Here is a 23,552-nt window from a genome sequence, read left to right as displayed (position 1 = left end):
TCAAATTCTGATATTTGGTACGCGCGCGTTCAAATTCTGATATTTGGTACGCGCGTGTAACAGGTTCGACTCACGGATGCAATTAGCTTGATATTCATTTCGTAGTGTGCCAATCTCAAGGGTTCAAATACTGGTGTTGATCGTGTATTCGACTATTGAATGTTGTATTCTCTGTGTATAAAAATGTTTCACTGTATAGTAACTTTTGAATACACTCAAGTTTAATTCTTATTACTACAATAATCAATTGCTTTTCTAACCTAGTACAAATAACATTCATAAGCATCCAGACAAATCATCCCTAGATACATTTGAGGTCTTTCGTATCATGACATCACAGTCTGTCTAGGCTGCTCTGCTTGTCTGGTTAAAATAAATTCACACCTTAAATTTCCTGTTCTTGTAACCTATGCTTACACGTTGGAATTCCCTTGGATCTCGGCGAACAGGTGTGGGGGCGTGTGGGGTCAGTCTCTAACGTCAGGTGAACAACTATTAGTATTACAATGCAAAATATAACATTATTCGACCTTGTTTTTTATGTTTTATGTTCAACAAATGTCTGTTCGTGCTCGCGGCTCAGTAAATGATTGAGGACATCGAATTTCCTCCTTTTTTCGTCTGACATTAATAGAAGTCAGTATGATTCAATATTGATTAATTAATGTTAATTAATCAATTTATGTTGTGTGTGACCACAACCAGTCTTCTGGTTTCCCCCGTCTGATGGTAAACCCTTTCAAATCATCAAAAACTTTAAGATAAATTGTCTTTAATTTACTTCATTGATCGTTTCTTTGTTATAAAAGATAACTAAAAAAGTACAAAGTTCGTGTGGCTTCATAATAACTCATCAGTATATCCTGTATACCCTAACTGATGTAATTCGACTTGCGCGCTCCACTTACTCCATTAAACTACTTCTTGCTTTGTTTTATGCATTATTTCTTTCAATTGTTTCACGGTAGACATAATTCTAGGGCTAATTAATTATACTAAATCTACTATTCTTTTAGGAAGAAGTGTTTGTTATACTTCATAGATCATGCGAGAAAAATAATTCGACCCACCCTTGACTCATTAGGTTGATGAGGTGATACTTGGCAATTACGTAATGACGTGTCTTATAAAGTAGTAGTAGGCCTACTCACTTTAGGGTTAAAAAGCTTACTCCTTACAGTGTTATTATATAGGAGGGGGGGGGGGGGGGTTAGATACAATAAATATATGTAAAATATTACATTTCAGTGTGTTATGGTAAACATAAACATACACTGCAGTTATATAAAATGTTTTAAGTTACTTTTTACAGTTTTCTTCTTGTTTAATACATTCTTTCTGGAAAAATAGTGATTTTACTCCTTTAATGTGGTGAAAAATATTAATTTTCTATGTTTGTGACCTAAATTTGGATCTGTATAAATATTGCATTTGTTGATAAATTGTATCGAGGCTCGAAGCATTTATTAAAGCTTAATAAATCCAGGTGGTGGTGCCCTTCTTCAATTAATACATAGAAAATATTACATATCAGTGTATTAAGCTCTGTCTACACTATCAAACTTTATGTGACAAGAAAATGTGCCCATATATGGACATGAGGATGTCATATCACTACCATATTTAAGCATATCACTACCATATTTGGGCACATCACACTTTTTTTGTCAAACTAGTTTGATAGTGTAGACAGAGCTTTAAAGGGGAACCATCTTACCGTGTACAGAAATTCTATATCAATGTGTTAAATGGGAGCCAGCAATTTTAAATGATATAATTACATAACTTGTGACTAATTTCATTAATCCATTAAATAATGACTTAATTGATGAAGAAGTTTATGGAGCATTCACCTCTTTCCACTTAATTAGATATTAAACCTAAACAATATGTATCACAATGAAACCAAATCAAATAACAATATCTCTTTGTTACAAAATATGCAATGAAATACATTATTACAAATGTTTCTACTGAGCATGTGCAGAGCAGCTGGTGTTTTGTTCCGTCCATCTGGTTCGTTGAACCTGTAGAAGGCGTCAAGCGTGTCAACCGAAGATAATGTATCACGATAAAAATATGAAAAACAAAGAATTGATGGAAACTGTGTGATAGCCAGCAGTAAACAGGACAGAGTATGGTTACGACATACATGTTTATTGACATAACACAAAGACTGTTGAACAGCAGAACCCCTCCTATTTGGGACAATCAACTCCTATTAAAGGGACATTTCCCTGTGAAACCAACTAAGGGTAATATTATGTTTTAAAACTACACCCTATTAATTTAGGTCAGTCTACACTATCAAACTAGTTGACAAAAAAAGTGTGATGTACCCAAATATGGTGGTGATATGTCCAAATATGGTAGTGATATGACATCATTGTGTCCATTATGGGCACATCACATTTATTTGTCACATAAAGTTTGATAGAGTTTTAAGGGGACACATTGTTGGGTCTTGAAACTGTCCCTTTAATAAGCAAATAGGGGAGTTGACATATACTATTATTTTATGTATATTACTTTTTACAACATTCTTTTGGTTTAACAAATTCTTTCTGGAAAATAGTGATATTAAGTCAGAACTCCTTTAATGTGGTAAAAAAATATTAATTTTCTATGTTTCTGACCAACCATTAAGTAAAGTGTAGATCTGTTTATTATCTTTTAACCAGTCCATTTTGAATACAACTTCAAATAAATTTTCTATGTTTGTGACCAACCATTGAGTAACACATAGATCTGCTTTTTATCTTTTAACCAGTCCATTTTGAATGTAACTTCTCTATAACTTCAGTTTTAATAACGCCTGTTTTGAATTTCATTATTGTTAGCAATTTTTATTTTCATAAAGATGCAAAGTGCACATTAAATTGCAATATGTGACTGATAAATATATTACTCACATGTTAATTATTAATGTATTTTATCAGTACATAATAAAATGGGTCAAAATTTATCGAGTTTCGGTCAATGTTCCATCAGCGCTATCAATATACGATAAGGTGAAAAGGAACTGGGGACAATAATCAACATGTAACTTCAACATGTTGTACACATGGGCTGCAGGAGACATACAACATGTTTGCTACCTATCCTGTCTATAATTTATTCAAATCATGAATTAAATTCACGTAAATGTTCTTACTTACATTATATGATTACATGAAAACATTAATGTAATGGTTATAATGTTGTACCTTGCAGCCGATTCTCGGTACTGTATCTATTTCCAAAGTATCATAGGAATATTTGGTAATACTGTACAACATCACATATCTAGTAGTACCCTAAACCTTACATGATACAGGCACCACATGTGATATAAATGAGATGCTGTATTACCAAATATTCCTATGATACTTCGGAAAAAGACAGTATGTGGAGATACCGAATTGGGTGTACCTTGTGTAACATTTTTTTAGTTTGATCCCAAAATGAAATCTTTTACTGAAAATGCATTTCCATACTTTACATACAAAATTTCTTTTTTTTAAACATCAGTATAGATTACTGCAGTAATTGTGTCAATATACTGCTGTAATCTGAGTTCAATTTTCCATATCATTTCCTTCCTCCTCTCCTTCCTTCCTTAGGGAATGATTACAAAAGTTTTTTTTTTTTTCTGAAACTTGTTTCTTTAAATATCTCCACAGATTACTGCAGTAATCGCTTTAAGCTACCTACAGTAATTTTTCATAGTTTCATATTTAAAGTTGACGAACGATTATGAAGTTTTTGTAGCTAAGCTCAATTTGCAAATATTTACATGTTATAAATTACTGCAGTAATCACTTAAGTTACTGCTGTAATCGCTTAAGTTACTGCGGTAAACACTTAAGTTACTGCTATAATTCCAACTAATGAATTAGTGATGAATTTTCTGCAGGGAACTTTCTTTAAGTTCTTTTTGTTACCTTGCTTAATCATCATCCATGTCTTCCTCTTCTTCTTCTTGCTCCTCCTCCTCCTCTTCCTCATTTTCTTCTTCTTCCTCTTCTTTTTCCTCCTTTTCAGACTCTGATTTTACACTCTCTTCATCTTCAGACTTCTTTGACTAAAAATAAAGAATTTAAAATTGCTTAATGTCACATCAGTCAATTCTACTGTTTTTAAATTTCTGTTTAAAATTACACTGTCAAAAACAAGTGACGCAAATGTTATTGGCATTCTAAATGGGTATTTAAAGCAAGCATTTTAAGCACTGTCTAAACTATCAAACTAGTTTTTTAAAAAAAAAAGTGTGATGTGCCCAAATATGGTAGTGATATGACATCATCATGTCCATATATGGGCACATAACATTTTGTTGTCACATAAAGTTTGATAGTGTAGACAGAGCTTTAGAAATTATAAGTAAAAAACAAGTGACTTGAATGTTATTGAGGTTGTAAAAGGGGTATTTTAAAGCATTTTAAACATAAACATACCCTTTGATCATTTTGTTATGGTCTCATGTCATTGTCTACAGTCTTGTTTTGACAAAGGTATGAAGAGCTGATTGATTGATTTGATTTATGAAGCCGAGAGTGTCGCCAATGTGTAATGACCACTTGTAGTATTCTCATAATTTTTAATCATTATATTTTAGCAGCTGTGCAGTATGGTGCTATGTTAATGTTAATGATTCATATTGAGTAATATTTATATTTCAGTAATATGATAGCAACATATTTGTAACTATTAAGAAAAAATCTAAGAAAACTGTTCACTACAGCAAATTATTATTACTGTAGTTATGTGTTGACGTTGGATTACTGATCGTAAGATCGTGGTTCAAATCCAACTCTCGCCGCATTGCTTGTATCCTTAGCAAGAAACTTTACTTACATTTGCCTCTCTCCGCCCAGGTGTATAAAATGGGTACCCGGTTAGATCAAGACACAACTTTGCGCTGATTACTAGCTGCATTATTATGGGAGTATGTTCCCTATGTGTTTGATCCAGAAAGTGACCGGGTGTAATAATGTTCAGTGCATTGAGAGCTTGCTTAAATGCGCTATATCAGAATGAACTATTATTATTATTTACACTTTGTCCAGTACAATAGACAAGTTCTATATACAGCATTACATAATACTTTCACTTCTGTGACACACATATGATGCTGTATAATGACATTTACTATGATACTGGACAAATTAATGTCATATTGTAGATAGTACCAAGGTGTGTTGTCGGGGTGTTGATTGAGTAATAGTTTTAAAAATATTAGCATCCATACATTGTAAGAAAATATTGACAGCGTTAAAGAATTACTGTAGGTAGTACCGAATGCTTTAATAAGTCACCACTAAAACATCGCTCATCATCAATGTGTATTTCAATTCAATGTATTGCGTATAAAAAGTAATCATAAAATGACCATTCATTATATCATTGCAAAAAATAAACCTCTAAAAAATTATTACCTATAGCTAAGTAATACTGTACTTAGGTCAAGGCCTGAGTGTGGCTATTTTTAGCTCTTATATATTTGTTTACAGTTTTATAAACAATATACATCTGATGATCAGTCAATGCTGACATAACAACTTCACTTATAAATATGCAATAGTGCAATATTATTATTTTAGGAATTTTGGAGATTTTCTTATTTTTCTTGGTAATTAATAATAATAAAGATAATTTTATTGAGTAAAATTGTTTTTTCCTGATGTAAAACAAGTAATGCAAATCAAGTTATTGTTATTATGATGAATTAGAATTATATAATGTAAAAATGATAAAGAATGAAACAATGCAAATGATGATGAAATAAAAGTTGAAAACCCACAAAAGACAACTATACATGGGTTAAAAAAAAAATAGATACAAATATTTTAAAATAAATAGTTCAATTTTCAATAGTATTAGTGAATTATTGGTAAGTTCACTGAGTGAATAATTTAATGGGAGATGTCTCCTGAAATTGTTTAGTATGGGCGGCCATTAGGGCCATAATAGTAAAAAATTAAAACAAAGAACTATGTCAAAAAACAACTTTTTGATTTTTGAAAACGTTCATTGTTTTTTTAGTTTGTTCGTTGATTTTTTAAAAACGTTAGTTCGTTGATTTTTGAAAATGTTTGTTGTTTTTTGACATAGTTCTTTGTTTTAATTTTTTACTATTATGGCCCTAATGGCCGCCCATAGTTTAGGTCTAATAAACATACATTTTTACTAAGCCTATCTAAAAACAGTGAAACACGTATTTGTTGAATTGTTATCTATCAGTGACTGATGGAAGAGCCTGATTTATATTCAATAAATTAAAATAAATGATAAGGATGACACAGTTTCTTCTTGGAAACCAATTTTAGTGGTACATTGACATCTTTGCTTATAGATAAATGTTTATGATGTCATACAGTATTAATATATTCTTCTACAGTAGTTATTATTATTTTGCAAAACACATTTTTAAAGTTCATCCAGTTTTATTAAGTGAGACTGCTATAAGTGTTTTCAACAACCAGCTTCATTCCAAAATAAAATAAAAAGTAACATTTTGAGGCAGAAACCAGAAACAAAATTATGAACAACAGATTCTGTGTGGTAGAAATTTACTGTAAAACAAGGGAGCCTTTGGCTCTGGCAATTCACTCGAACCCAATCCAAGTTATTATAGCTTTATTTTGAATTGTAAAAGGACCACTGCATCAAGTAGTATTTTGTTTCTGAAAAGGTAATTATGGTTAGTTAATATTACTCTGGACAAGAAATTGGGTAATTTTTTAAATCTCCAACGAATCTACACCACGATAATATAAATCGTACGATGATTAATCCAGTAGTTGGTAAGTTTAATATGTAATATGACTTTAAATCTGGAAGTATGTCCTAACTAACAACCTACTAACAACCATTGTATAATAACGAGCATTATGATAACAAAAACAAATCAATCTATTGATAGGTTTATTCAAGTTCAAACGAGGCTACTGTGCTGGATATATTACATCAACAGTGAGCCAAGGGCGTTATTTTACAAGGTATGGAGTGTACAGTAGAAGAATGATGACCGACAACAATACATACAGAAAGCAGCACTTTGAAAACACCACCAGCTAGCATTGTATTCAAATTACCTAAGGTCAAACCTATCTGAACAATGAAGAGCTTTAAAGAATGCGAGAGGAGGAAAACACTAACATACAATCAACACAGCTGATCAGTAAATCAATTAAACTGGAAAATTAACATTATAAGCAAAATACGGATCATTGACCATTGAAAATTAACAATGTTCATTCTGCAAGCAACAAGGCTTTTATTTGCATAAATGAATTTTATAATTGTAAATAATTGTTGCTGAATATTAAATGATGTAAACAATAACCTAATTTATCTATAGTATACAAAGAAAGACTTTTGTAGAAATTGAATTGGTGATGAAGAGCATATGACAACCTATTTTCTGACTTAAGCTCTGTCTACACTATAAAACTTTATGTGACAAAAACATGTGATGTGCCCATATATAGAGATGATATCATATCACTACCATATTTGGGTATATCACTACCATATTTGGGCACGTTACTTTTTTTTGTCAAACTAGTTTGATAGTGTAGACAGAGCTTAAGTCAGAAAATAGGTTGTCATATGCTCTTCATCACCAATTCAATTTCTACAAAAATTAAAAATCAAGTATCACAGTCACTCCAACTCACAACAGAACAAATACATTTTATTTTTACAAATAACTTTGCAACTCTTTGTATGCTAATGCACCTAATCAACTATAAAACTGTACAAAAGAAGAAAAGTGAAAACTATATTACTATTGTGGTCATTCAAAAGATAATAAAATGCTTATCTAGGGTCTAATGCAGATATTTAAAGGTAATTCTATAACCATTGATGCGATGAAAAGAAATAAAATCTTTTAATGCCTACATTTTAATAGAAACCCTTTTATAAAAAGTTTTTTAAAATTCGTAGATTATCTAAAAAAAAAAAATGAATCATAAGAAATCTATTCAACTTGAACAAAATAGATTGTTGAATCAGCCAATTCTTTATATGATTTTTTTAATGTCTGGTGTGTAATGAATCTTGTAACAATTATTCTGCAGTTACTGCAGTAACTAAACTTTTACCACAATATTGTTTGTATTGATTTTCTAGTATTTTTTAATGTTAAATACCTGCAACTGGTTAATTAAAGAGTAACAAAATGTAGTTACTTCAGTAACTGCAGTATGTATATAAATGTTGATTATTTATTATAAAAATTAGGAAGTGTCTATAATGCAAGAATTTTGAAGTAAATTAATAATCAAGCACCTCAGCTTTTAAACATTGATTAAAAAGATGATTGATTATGACAAATTCACAGATAATATTTATCAAAAAGAATAAACTATAGTAATTCTCACATTGGGTTTATCTCTTTGGTGAATTCTAGTCTATATTTGAACTCTCTGAACAAACAGTCCCACATCATGTCGCCCAAACCTGAAGCACGGCATATCACAATAAATGACGTTAAATAGATAAGGGGACGTCAATGGTGTCAACGGAAGTTCAACTTCAACCCACCACCTGCTTACGGACCTTTATTACATAATAATTTATCTAAATATTATTTATGATGGGAATTTTTTAATATGGTAGAGCCTCTATTAAGGGGACACCATCAGGACCCAACAAAGTTCCCCTGAATGGTGGTTAGATAGCCCCTCATTTGCATAACCACAAATTGTCCCCTTATAGTAATTACTAATAGGGGTGTTACTTATGGAGTATTTCAAAAGTTAAGTGCATACTCAATGTACAAGTTTGAATTAACATTACCATTCAAATAGAAAAAAAAAACTTTTAACAGATTTTACAAAAGTTCCTAATCAAATACGCCAAATGAGTTATCAAAATAATGATTTATCCACAATACACTGCAAGTGCTATAAACTGGGTTAATAGCTATCAACCCAGTGCTTAATACTATTATATAATGCTTTTGCCATGTGTGAGGAAAGTTAATGGCATATCAACACAAAATATGAATACAAGTAAAACATGTGGACCAACATTAAAATCTCATTGTGTTATATAAAAGGCTAAAGGAATAGGTTAAAGGTCAGTTTTCAATCCAAATGTCATGCTAAAGTTCAAGTAAAGACATAATTAAAAACAAGAGAAAAAAAGGACGAAAAACTGTAAATCCACTAAACAAACTATTATTTGTTTATACCGTTTTGCCTTTGGTGAATAAAGAAGTATGATATTTCAAAAAAATATTCTTTCTACTGCAGTTACTTCAGTAATTATCATTCTTTTACTGCAATAGTATGATTTTAATTTGTTAATTCATGGAGCTATAAATGTATAGCTCCATGGTTTAGGCTGTTTATAAAGGCAGTCACTGCTATAGACAATGCATAGCTGAAAAGAAGCTTGCTAATTTGCATAAACATGTTTAGAGATTAACCAAATGTAGTTACTGAAGTAACTGCAGTACATGTACATGTCAGTGAGACAAGATACATCCAATCAATCCATAAAAAAGCAAGAAATTAAATTAATTAAATTATTATCATTTTTGTTTTTGTTACTTTTTGTCTTTTGGACGTTAATAAATGTTTTGAATTGAATTGAAATTGCATTGCTGAAAGTTTAAAACGCATTGTATTGTTAGTTATCTAACAAGAAGCAATAAAAGATATCACGCCACTGTCTTCTAGTGTAATTGAATGTGTATTTAACACCGGTACAAGGTCTATTGAGGTTATATATTGGATAGAGAGTCAACAATGACATAGTTGAAAATCTGTTGTACATCATTATAACTTCCTTGTTGTGGTTTATTAATATTCTTTATTTCACAGCTGAGAATTCTTATTAAGTTTGGGAAAGCTTGTTTACTAAATGTCAGACAAATAATGCAAAAAAAACATAATGTAACTTTGTTTTGTGTCTAAAGCTCTGTCTACACTATCAAACTTTATGTGAGAAAAAAAATGTGATGTGCCCATATGTGGACATGATTGATGATGTCATATCACTTTTCTTGTCAAACTAGTTTGATAGTGTAGACAGCGTATATATATTGTGAGTGATACAAAAACAACTAAATGAACTAAACTAAATCTTTTTTTCAATAGTTTGTAAAGCTCTGTCTACACAGAAAGTGTGATGTGCCCAAATATGGTAGTGATATGACATCATCATTTCCATATATGGGCACATCACATTTTTTTGTCACATAAAGTTTGATAGTGTAGACAGAGCTTTAAACCAATTATTTAGTAATTGATTTGGACTAACGTAGTAATACACTACAGCAGTCTAATATTACTTGCATTTCTCGATTGGGGAACCATTGTTCTCAACAGAAAGTAATTAATATATTTTAATGGTAAACATTTGAGAAAAGTATGTTTGTTGAGTAGTTACTTAACATTCAAAATACTCAGTGGAAACTCAACATTAAGTCCCCAATAAGTTTCCTTACTAAAACTGTACAACGTTGTATAGAATGATAGCTTAGGGTAGGTGGCAGCAGACTGATTCTATTGTTCACTTTCACACAATCCCACAGGCCTAGTAAAATGTATGTGAACCTACAATAGTTTGAGCTGAAATTTCCTTCACCAAGAGCATAGGATTATCATATTGAACTCTATCTCAAATGCAATCAAATATACAGTATAATGATTTAACATCTGAGATCTGAAGTCAATATTTTGATCAATGCCATGAGCCTGTTGGCCACACATCAAAATGTACTAAGTTGGCCTTAAAAAGTTTGTACTTTCATCTAATGGAGTTTTTTTTAGGTGGCAATGGACGAGTAGAATACCATGGATGGGGATTACAAATTACTGCAATCAATTCTTTTTGGTTTGAGAAACCTTTTCCTAGATCAATCTTGATACCAAGCTTGTTTCAAGATGAAGTATGGTACTGTAGTTTTAGTGAGTGAGTGGCCAAGTGGTTAAAACAGTGGAACCGTAATACCTTGCCATATTAACATCGGCAAGGGTTCAAGCCTCACTCACTCCATGGTTATGGTGGTAGAACGAGTCTTCTCGGATAAGGACTGTAGGTCCAGTGTACACATCTGGCTCATGTGCACTTTATAGAACCTAGTACATCTTTTGAGACGAGTAGTGGTTATCCTAGTGTACTAGTATACACAGAGCCACTGTCAAACACACAGACACCTATCATAACTCATTATAAGGGCCCCCTTGATTGTCAGCATAATGAACAAGCTGGACGGTGTATACTATAAATGAATGTGCGTTTGTCCAATATACAATATTAAAAACATTACACTACAGCGCAAACAATTAAAAGATCTACCAAGATGTAAGCTTATTTCATCCAGATTAATATTTTGTATAAATTAACATCTCCTTTCGTCTGTTGGCCCAAAATGAAACATCGTTAATATAGCAAAGTACGGTACTTAATAGTTCTAATAATGATTGATTAAGTTGCATAATTTTGAACATTCCAACACTATACACTACAAACTGTATATACACCTACTCTAATGTAATTCATGTTCACTACACATTGTTAATGTTATGCTTTTGCTACACATTAAGAATGAGACATATTATAATTGCTTTGTCTGGAAAATATGTCGGCTATGTACTGAATGTTGCTCTTTTGGGAACTGATAATGTATTGTAATTATGTTTCATTTTTTCAATTATTTCAATATAATATTTGAATTACAGTGTTATCACTGTGTTACTTACAGAAACCACAGTGTCCTATATCTCCATGGGGTGAAAAGAATTACTTAAGTATTTATTAGACCAAATGGTCCTATTGTAGATATTAAATCTAAAGTCTCTGTCTACACTATCAAACTTTATGTGACAAGAAAATGTGATGTGCCCATATATGGACATGATGATGTCATATCACTACCATATTTGGGCATATCACTACCATATTTGGGCAAATCACTATCATATTTGGGAATATCACTACAATATTTTTTGTCAATCTAGTTTGACAGTGTAGACAGAGCTTAATGCAATAGACGACGGAATGTAGAATTATGCTCTGCATCTGTAATAGTGGGATCTTCATAAAGACAGATTATTAGGGTCCATAGATTTTAAACAAAAATAAAGTGTTGGTATAACATTAACATCTGGGAAAAGCTTTATCATAGGGTTTGTGATTTGATTGAACCCAGGTCAAAATAGATTAATATAAAAAGCATAAGTGTATGAATAGTAAATAAATGTAAATTTCTTATGAAAATCTGACATAGGATTTTTTTATGTAACGAGTATGACTCACACATGTCTTTAACATTTTCATTTATATAGCACCTTTACAATGATCAAAGCATTTAAATACAGTATGTATTTTAACATAGAGGATAAGATGGATCACTACAGTATACCACAGCATCGCCTGTGTAGCATGCCAATAGCCATAGCCAATACACAGGTTCCTTATACAGTATAACAATTTTTTCCCGCTAGTAGTAATTTTATTAGTTCAGTCCCGGTTCAGTTCAAATTCTGAGTAAAGCAATGCATAGTACAACGGCAATGACATTCAAGGCTTTGTCCCCCAATGAAATTATCAGCATTATTAAAGAAAGATGGTGTGATTTGTGATGCAAATAAACATGTGTTCTTTTTGGCACTTTTCACCGTGTGAACAGGATATAAAGGTTATTAAACGAATGATGGTAAAGTTTGTATTTTTAGGGCATGTTCAGAGATACAGAGTTATGGTTTTATATCGTACATCTAATTACATTGTAATTAGAGTTGTTTAGTGATGTATAGGTGGGTGCAGAACTGTTCAGACTTGAATAAATAATTTTTTCGTTACAATAAAGCTCTGTCTACACTATCAAACTTTATGTGACAAAAAATGTGATGTGCCCATATATGGACATGATGATGTCATATCACTACCATATTTGGGCATATCTCTACCATATTTGGGCATATCACTACCATATTTGGGCATATCACTACCCTATTTGGGTACATCACACTTTTCTTGTCAAAATACTTTGATAGTGTAGACAGAGCTTAAGAGTAGCAAGAGCTGAATCTTGTTTGTTGTTTGATAAAATCTACTGTGGAATGTAAATTAAGTATACAAGATAACGAACATCAGATAACAGATACTTGACATAATTAATTAAATGCAAATTAGAGCAATGAATTTAAGTATAAGCTAAGGTCATCAACCTCTTTTGGATATTTATGCTGCATAACATTAATAAATGTTTGAAAAAGATGTAAAATATAAAATGTATATATTGTATACATTTGTGCTACTCCAATAAAAAAAACGGTTGAAATAAAACACCCAAAATGGAAGCAGACTGAAGGTCAACAGTGGTCATTCAAATAACAATTATTTTGTAATTCAGTTAAAAGTGATGTACTTTGGTTATTAAATAGTGTTTTTAAACATTATTTTGGCAGTAACTCGTGGGATAAATTAAAATGGGATAAATTACAATTTGTTAAATTTGCTTGCATAAACAGAAACAGACTTCTTGTTAAAAAATGCAGATAACATCAAGAACAACATTTTTTCAAACAACATATTTCTTGAACACAAATGCCAGAACACATTAATTATTTTGAAAGAGTTTAGGTTGATGTGTCATGAACAAAACACATTTTAGAAGCCTCCATGTCTGCTGAATCACTATAAAAAACGTTTTATTTTGAAGAAAAGACAAAATTTGATGTAGTGTATTAGCAAACACATTAATAATGGCATGGTAGCAAGCAATCATTCTAAATTAGGCTTCTTTCTTTTTACTGAAGAAAGGTCTATGAAATGGACAACTCAACTATCTGAAGTTCTTTTTTTTCCACACAGTATAAAGCTCTGTCTACACTATCAAACTAGTTTGACAAAAAGTGTGATGTGCCCATATATGGTGGTGATATGCTTAAATATGGTAGTGACATGACATCATCATGTCCATATATGGGTACATCACATTTTTATACATAAATGTTGATAGGATTAACAACAATTACAACTATATGTCAATTTTTCAAACACCAATAAATCCTCAGCATTTTTTTTACATATTAATAATACGCATAGATCATAAATATCACACGAGTACAGGCAGACAACCACCTGACATATCAGGACGCAGACATGTGATCACCACACATCGAAGATAATCGCATGTTCACTACGACTATTGATTTTCATCATCTACCTATGATTACGAAACATTTCCTACTGACACTGATACTGCTGGCTTTATTAAGATATCTCTGCTATAATTATAAAACACAACCCACTCAATTATATATATATTCGGTTGGATGCATAATTAGTGGAGTGAATAATTACTGTTGACTTATGCTACCAGAATTTAATGAAAGTTATTTCGCAATGCTGTGAAATACTTGCCTTAGTATACTGAATAATAAATCGGAAAGTGATTTGTGGGGATGGGGTGGTTTAACATTAGCTACTGTAGTAGCATTTAAAATAGCTTTGACGTTTATCTAAAATTAAATATATATTGGGGTTTAAATTTAGACTCTTCTGGCAAAGGTACGGTGGCCCGCATAAAATATGATCTCTCTCTCATCTTTTTTCATCCCCCTCCACACTCAGCCTAAAATTTATTTTGACTACTGTAAGTTAACCCACATCTAACTCAATTTCTATTCTTCTATACAACCCACTCTCTAGAAGTCTAAAAAATCTTGACACCTTGATTATTTCCCCACCCACTTTCAAATATGTAATAATAATAGTTCATTCTTATAGCGCATATAATTATAAGCAAGCTCTCCATGCGCTGCACATTATTACCCCAGTCATTTTTTGGATCATACACGTATGGAAACATACTCCCATAATAATGCAGCTAGTAATCAAGATCATGCAACATTTTTTTATTCTTTAGAATTACCAGATTCTAGCATTCAACAATTTAGTTCAAAAAAACCTTCAAGGTCTATCTATTATAGATCGGAACGAGTCTACACGTATCAACTCTAAACCTTGGAAAAAAATGTTTAAAAAACTAATACTAGTCATTTAAAAACGCAAATTAAATTAACAATTCTGATGACACTACCCGCAAATGGGTTGTGATCATGAAAAATAAAATCATACGATATTATACAAGGTATCAATCATACGATGTAACAAAGTTCACCCAAGCATGTCATAATGATCTTAAAGGAGGCGGCATTGTTGGGGTTAAAGGTCACTTCTTTATTGATGCATATTCAAACACCTGTTTTAACTCATTATACTACATTTAATGTTTCTTTGTATCCATAGCAACACATGTAAATTATAACATTTATGTAACAATAGGAAGCGATGATGAATGCGAGGATATCAAATATTTTTTTTTTATTGGCTATGGTAACTGTTTCTCTTTGATGGAAAATTTGTTGTGAACTTGTAAAAGGTTAAAAACTATTATAGAGGGTACTATAACATAAACTGATAAAATTTGCGTCATTCACATTCAAATCACTATTTTCTCTTAAATAAGGGAAGACCATCAGTACCCAAACAAATATTTTCTGAATAGTTTATGAATAATGAAATATTAGCTTCTATAATAATGGCTGAGTTAAAACATATGGAAAGCCAAATGCACCAAAAATATGTGTTTGTTGGCCTTCCATAAAACATACTTTAATAGGGTTTAACATGCAACCACTGGCTTACAGGGCAAGCACCATAACAATGACAACTCTCGTAATAGTCACTGTCGGTGTGTCTACACTATCAAACTAGTTTGACAAAAAAAAGGTGTAATGTGTCCAAATATGGTAGTGATATGACATCATTGTGTCCATATATGGGCACAGCACATTTTTTTGCAACATAAATTTTGATAGTGTAGACAGAGCTTAAGACTGCAGTTTGAAAATTCGAACTAAAACAATGAACAATTTACAGGTGTATTAAAACAACTCTTACCTCTTTTTCATCATCATCTTCGTCATTTTCTTCATCATCAGTAGATGATTCAACAAACTCAGCACTTTTGTAGTTGCTACCTGACCCTGCCATGGATGTTGAGGTATTGGCTTTACTTTCTTTTGGTTTACTTTTTGTCCTTTGAAAAAATACAAGAAAATATCATTAAAGTGCGAGTCCACTAGCGACACAACATTGTATCAATGCACAGCACTGTATTGCGTAATCATAAGTGGGAACCAACGACGCAACAGTGTCTAAAATGTTACAGTAATTTTTATTTTATTTCATACATATTCAACATCGAGTAACTCGGCAATTACAGGATGGATAAGCTATTTTATAATTTATCAAGCTTATAAACTAAGTCTCATTTGAGGCTTAGGGAGTGGAGTAGAAAGAGTCGTAAGTTAGGTCACGATTGAACCCTGGACCTTGGGATTGGAAGGCAAGCATGTTAACCACCAAGCTACAACTCCATTACAAATTTCACATTCACTACAGTACACCAAGATCGAATAGTGTCATATTGCAACACACAAAGAAAGCAGTGGTCAAAATGGCCTTTTTCACTCTCCAATGATAAAACATTTTTTTTTTTATTACAAACAAAAATAAATTTAAACCAACTTACTTTTTCTTTAATGGTTTATTATCCTCTTCATCGTCACTACTAGCAGATCCTTTCTCTGCCAGCTCCTTTTTGTAAATTTCCATCGCCTCTTCATATTTCTCTTTTTCACCCAAATACATTTTGTTCCATTTTGATTTATCATCTAGCTTACCCCACATCACCCCAGCCTTTTTCGATACATCCGTTATAGATATGCCCGGATATTCAGATTTTATTTGTTCGCGATGTTCACCCAACCATAACATGTATGCAGATTGCGGCCTTTTCGGTTTGTTCTTGTCTTTTACTTTTTTTGTTCTGGGTTTTCTTGGTTTTGAAGACTGTAAAATGAAACATCATTTCATTTCATTTTTAAAACTAAACTCAAAACTCATCTCTTCAGAGAAGCATAATCACACGCTACTACTTGCACAGATCTTGGAAAACACAGCGCTTTGAAACCTTTGTCTCTTGCGCTTTATAAATGTTATTTATTATTATTATTATTTCTGAATATTATGTCTGGAAATTTATGACTAATTGTGAATAAAACAATAACATCAAACTTACAACTTTTCGAACTTTTTTTGGTTTTGATTCCTTTTTCTCCTTCTTCCGTTTTTTTGCTCTCCTTTCTGTTTTTATTTCACCTTCCTCCACTTCTTCACCCTCTTCTTTAACTTCTTCTGCGTCGTTTTGACTGTCGCCCCCTTCATCTTCAGAGTCACTTGAATTTGACGTACTTACATTACTGTCATATCTGCAGATAATATAATAACCCTTATAAGGAAATTTTATATAAATATTGTTTGAGCTAAGCTCCCCAATAAGCCTAGCTACTAATTTGTTATATGTATATTGTTATAAGTCAAGATACTATAGACCATCCACAGTATCTATCATCCAAGAAATAAAGTATGCTTTGAGAATATTTATTTCATATCTGGAAGCGACAAACTATCAAATGCAGGCCTCAATGATGCAGTTCCTTCCTTGCGGCGAAAGAACGATGAACTAGACCAAGGCGTCTAGGCCTACCCCAACCAAGCCCACTTGTACTTACTCTTCAGCACATGAACTGGCACTTTCCAATGGATTAAAGTCATCATCTACAAAACAAATATTAAATGTATTAAAATTATATTAAATTTACATCACAGCTCCTACAGTCAACTCTCCTAAAAACCTTGCAATCAAACTATTAATAGATAGTGGAGTTGTGGCTTGGATACCAATCCAAGGGTCCTGGGTTCAAGACCTGTCATATGTCAGGATTTTTTTCTAATGACAAATTACAACTCCACTCCCAAAGACTTGTAAAAAGACTTTGTTTATTATCTTGTGTATATGTTTGTCTTGTGAACGGGATTGCCACCTTTAAGAAGGATAGTGAATGAATTTGCTTATGGTTATCCTTGACAATTTTCCAAAATATAAAAAAAAAAATTTTAATTGGAATAATTAAAATTGACAACATACCATCTTCATCATCGTCGTCATCTTCTTCACCCATCACGTAATCTTCATCTTTTTCTCTTCCTTCTGCTTTCACTTGTACCAGATAAGCATCATGTTCGTCCTCATCCTCACTTCCAAATATTTCATCATAGTTGACAGTGTCCTAAAACGATTCACGATGTATCAAATGGTTTAACATAAAAACTAAATTTTTTGTTTAATATACATATATATGATAATATACATCCAAAGACAAATTACTGAAAATAATGACAATGCTGTGGGTATCAGTGGCTGGATTTCAATGGAGATATAAAATGAAATAAGCAGAAAGATGAATCAAAACGATAAAGTAAAACAGCCAGAAAAATTAGCAGAGTTTTCGGGCAACACTAGCCCTTCGTATACTTATATATGATAATATACATATGATGTGTGTTTAACAATGGCTAATTGTAATAGGAAATTATTGATGCAATGATCTAACTACTTACTTCTTTCATGTTTCTATTCTTCATTCTTAATTTCTTGTTCTTCACAAAATCAAAAAGTGGTCCATACTCATCCCTTAAAAATAAATAAAAAGTGTTCTTTCTAGACGAATAATTAACATGAGTGATATAACAAATAAAGACAAATCTAGCCTGGCCCATTCACTAATAAATCTGTGTCAGCGAGTGAAGGTAATCATATTTGTGGAGAGGACTATGCTATATGGCATACTTGACTGGTCACTCAAGAGCTGCTCAAACCAAGGCAATCTAAAAACAGGACACTGAGCTCGCCTTGTAACAGTCCTTTGATCTTATGTCTGGCTGCGACAAATACTAACAGTACTGTAAATATTTAGTCTATGTCCAATATATTTGAATATTCAACTCTAGTTTTTCTATTATACAGTTAGATTGTGGATCTGTGTAACATTTTGTATCATTATAGTAATGTACATATTCTCTGCGGCATGCGGTGTTAAAGGGGCGTGGGACTGATCATGTCACAGCCACAGATAAACACTTTGATCTCTGGAGCTCAGCATCCTGTTGTTAGATTGCCTTGCTTGTACTGGTTCCACTGCTTAGATACAAACAGATGGAGTTGGAGGATATCCATACGAATAAGCTTAATAAGCCTATCCCAAACCTGCATGTAATATTGCTTAAACTATTAATTAACTATTGTATTTTTTACACTAACAATGAAATACAACAATAAAACTTTCCTGTATGAAGTACTTACTTATCAATGTTGCTAAATACATATATGTTGCCATTCCGTGTTTCAATTTCAAAATCAAAGTATCGAGAGCTTCCAGTTCCACGGGCAAAGTTCACACACGTGACCTCGTCGAAGCGAACGTGGATGGGAGGCTTGTGGACATAAATAAAGCCACGTTCCAGAGGATAAAGGTAACCACTGTTGGACTTGTATGCACAGGGGATGACCTGGGAACCAGAAGGTCTATGGAAAAAGTTAGAATTAAAATCAAATAAAATCAAATACATATATATTTTTATCATTTAGCATTATTCCATTCAATCTTTCATTTCGGAATCTCTGGTCCATAGAAAGTAAAATTACGTATAAATTAATAAAAAAAAAGAAGAAAAACTGTACTAATTCCTACTACTCATCTCAGGATGGCATTCCACCTGGAGACCATCTTTGACTTATATGACGTTGTCTATATAGACCATACATATCTGTAGTCTTGATTCTATGAATAACTCCAAAACTTGGTAACCATTAGGACGTAATGCAAGGGCACACACAGGATGTAATTTGACCAATAACAAATGACGGTTCAGTCGACCTTTCACCTGTGACTTTCAGCATTGCGTCCTAGTAAGAACTAAGCTGACACAACCTTACCCTTTGAACGATCCAGGTACTGTGATTTTGGTGCCTACAAGAGCCTTCATTAACCTAGACACAATCTCATGGTATGGTCCTGTCATCTCTTGTTGCAGCCTGCCTTCATACTTCTCTTGGATTTCCTCTCTAAAAAATGCAACCTCAATTAATCAAACAATCTAAAGCTCAAACTTTATGTGACAAAAAAATGTGATGAGCCCATATATGGACATGATGATGTCATATCACTACCATACTCAGGCATATCACTACCATATTTGGGCACATCACACTTTTTTTGTCAAACTAGTTTGATAGGGTAGACAGAGCTTAACGTCCTTCATACAGAATATGTTGGAAAATTTTGTAATTTTTAATACAATTAATGTTTTTCTCGATAGAACTTCAGTGGCGGATTCAGGATTTTGAAATTAGGAAGTCCAGGTCCTTAAAAAATGAAAAACTGAACTTTAAAGCTCTGTCTACACTATCAAACTTTATGTGACAAACACATATGATGTGCCCATATATGGACATGATGATGTCATATCACTACCATACTCAGGCATATCACTACCATATTTGGGCACATCACACTTTTTTTTTTCAAACTAGTTAGATAGTGTAGACAGAGCTCAAATCACTTACTCTGTCATATTGAGGTTGAGTGTTAAGTCTTCCTCTTTGTTGAGTGAGAGTATTAAGAAGTGGTAACGAGTTTGGCCTTGCACGATAGGTGGATCAACACTTATCTGAAAGTAGATAATTTAGTTGATATCATAACAATAATACATAAATCAAGCTTATTATCAATAGCACTCTATTACTCACTAGTAATGTATACAAATAATGAATGTTTTATATTCTAGTTGAAATATAACTTATAACACGCTGAGTGTGAATATCATTACAATATGAAGACATATATATTTTTCACTTACAACAAAAAACACTTGGCGCTGATCTTTATGAGGTAAAAGAAAGAGACGAAGAACAGTTGTGTACGGGATCTTGTAATCAAAGGTCTTTCCATGAAACTGCATGAAAGTTGGGTACAATTTAATGTCGTATCGGCCCCTGAAAAAAAAACACATTGTCATAAATTGATTTCCATACCTGGTTTTGTCAGCAAGATTTACCGGTACAAAACTAAACGCTGTGCAATATAATATATAAATCAACCGCTGTGCAATATAGTATATAATTCAACCTCTCTGTGGTAAATGTAGCTAGTCTAGAATGGATATACCTAACTTGACAAGATAAATGAAAAAAGAATGCACAGTGTTTTCCGTACCTGGTTTTGCCAGCAAGATTTACTGGTATAAAACCAAATGCCGTGCAATATAATATATAAATCAACCTCTCTGTGGTAAATGTAGCTAGTGTAGCAGTGGATATACCTAACTTCACAAGATAAGATAAATGGAAATAGTACATGACTCACCTTGGTGTAAGACAGGCGATTTGTTCAAGTTTAACGATAGCATCCCCAGTAGCTTGTATAACGTCAGCCTTGGCAATAACATTGTCATGAAATTGCTGAAAGAAAGTTAAGAGGAACCAAAATGTAAATCAAAACGTAACCAACCAACCAAATTTCATTTGTACCACGTTGTTGACAATAAATAATATTGTATCGTAGAGAGATTAAAATGTACAAACTTTTACAAGCAGTATTTACTTCAAGGTTTAAACACTTTCTAGAAAATATTTGGTACTTCACAACCTTAGTCAATGATTATTGGGAAAAGCTTCCCGATTCACAGATACAATCTTTTCACAAGAAAAAGTGTTAAAAAATAACTACATGTATGGAATTTTTTTAAAAAAATGACATTAAATGACCTATGACCTGTTTTAGAATTCTCACTGACCTGAACCCGGTCTACTTCAGTGTCAGTTGGCGGAATGAAGAATCTCATCTCCATCAAGGAGACTTCTGAATCGTCATTCTGATGGAACTCTAACACGACCTCGTTCTTGCTTTTGGTTGCATGGGCAACGTTGCCAAGTGGGATTGAAAAGCACGACTTGTTGTGCACTTCAAATGACATTTCTGAGCCTGAAGATAAGACATTAAACAAATGTCGATAAAATAAATAAAATATTAAAGATGTATTGTCTCCCTGAAAAAATATTTGTTTAAATTTTTTTTGTTGAATATGCCTTTTTAATGTCACATAATAGTTATCCACTTTGAAAAAAAAAAATTGAATCGAAAAGAAATGTATTTACCTAAAAAAAAACTTGTAATTCAAAGCAAAAAATAGTCAAATTGGCTGCCAGCAAATGGATTTTTGGTTTAATTTTACCATTTATTTTATATGAGAAAACATTATTTTTTTTCGTTTTTTTTTAACAGAGGGGATTAACATTATTAAAACTACTTTTCAGAAAATGGTCAACATTTTTTTTTCAATTTAAAATTGCCAATTTTTTTTTAGCCAAGGACAGTTTTTACTCTCCCAATAAAAGACATTCTTTACCTATTAAACTATAAAAAAAAAATCTTGAACTTTTATCATAAAATGATTATACATCTTGTATACTCTCACAATATATAACTTACCATTGAAGTTTGGCTCTCCCCAATTCCAGCCTTTAACAGACAGTTCTTTCTCTTCTAACGAGATTTCATAATTTCTTTTGATAAATGCCGATAGATTTTCAAAATCCTAACAAAAGACAGATTGCACAAAATAAAAAAATATTCCTACATAATTTCAACCAATCAATACAAATAAATGTTTAAACCGTTTTATTACGATTATGCTTAAATTAAAATCTCACTTCTATTTGTTTAAAAAAAAATAAAAAAACAAATATTGAAATGAAAATCCTACTGTGTCTTTGAATCCATCAAATTTGAACACTGTTCCATTCTTCTGGAACAACTTGAGTTCATGACCCCTAGCGACCTGGATCCAAGAAGCAACCGCTAAGTCTGTGGCTTGAACCTGTTCTATTTTTCCGGTCTTGTTATTCTTGAAAACCACTCCTTGCCGACTTAATTTCAGACGGCCATCATTCTGGAATAACAAAGCATATATTCAATTAAAATCATGAATTTTTGGATTTATGTTTATAAAGTTGCAGTAACATAAAAATATCATGATATTCAATGATTGTATCTAAAATTGGTCACTCACCATCAGCAGGTGAACGTTTTTAAAATTGGGTAAGCTTGAGAGATTGTGTGTGGTGCGAAAGTGCATTAGGGTCCATCGCATTTTAATTTTTATTTTAACTGTTCTAGGCTAATATAATAATTATGATTTTTTATTTTAAAATTAAAATTCATTTTTTGGACAAATGCTGTCCCTTTTGGTGGCGCGCCATGAATTTGGTCATACAAGTTTAGGCCCACTTGCAACTAGGTAGTAAATAAGACAGAGGGCGACATGCTAGATAAGATAGATGTAGTGACCTAGCCTAGTAGCGGCGCTAACCCAGTTAACAAATAAAAGTACAGCCTACCTAGCCTAGCAATTTAGGCCTAGGCCTAGCATTTTTACTCTAACCTACCATTGCCCCCTTGACTTCCTGTGCAACATCTTTAAATTCAAGCACTTCGGTCATTTTCTCAATATTTATAAATTCATTAAATTTTTCAAAATTCAAGTTCCGTGTGAAATTATAAACTTTTTGTTTCAGCAATTCTTGTTTTTTGTTGTCAGTCTGCACTTTTTCTTTTTTCTCGATCGTCAAACATCAT

The 23,552-nt window shown here is 32.3% G+C and overlaps 1 protein-coding gene across 1 annotated transcript; it reads right to left on the bottom strand.

Moving 5' to 3' along the window:
- Positions 1–1,518: 1,518 nt before the first annotated feature.
- On the bottom strand, positions 1,519–23,547 carry LOC144835727 (FACT complex subunit SSRP1-like). The gene is made up of 17 exons (XM_078690805.1): positions 23,363–23,547; positions 22,681–22,866; positions 22,407–22,512; positions 21,712–21,899; positions 21,282–21,376; positions 20,776–20,911; positions 20,483–20,586; positions 19,853–19,981; positions 19,220–19,441; positions 18,478–18,550; positions 18,005–18,146; positions 17,589–17,634; positions 17,096–17,285; positions 16,547–16,866; positions 15,913–16,051; positions 3,690–4,063; positions 1,519–3,519 (listed from the first exon to the last, which is right to left on the bottom strand). The coding sequence occupies exons 1-16, from the start codon at positions 23,414–23,416 to the stop codon at positions 3,929–3,931; spliced, it is 2,265 nt and encodes a 754-aa protein (XP_078546931.1). The 5' UTR covers positions 23,417–23,547; the 3' UTR covers positions 1,519–3,519; positions 3,690–3,928.
- Between the last annotated feature and the right edge of the window lie 5 nt (positions 23,548–23,552).

This window comes from Antedon bifida, chromosome 2 (assembly GCF_963402885.1).
Source record: "Antedon bifida chromosome 2, ecAntBifi1.1, whole genome shotgun sequence".
Classification (NCBI taxonomy): domain Eukaryota; kingdom Metazoa; phylum Echinodermata; class Crinoidea; order Comatulida; family Antedonidae; genus Antedon; species Antedon bifida.
This window is presented reverse-complemented; position numbering and strand designations above follow the sequence as displayed.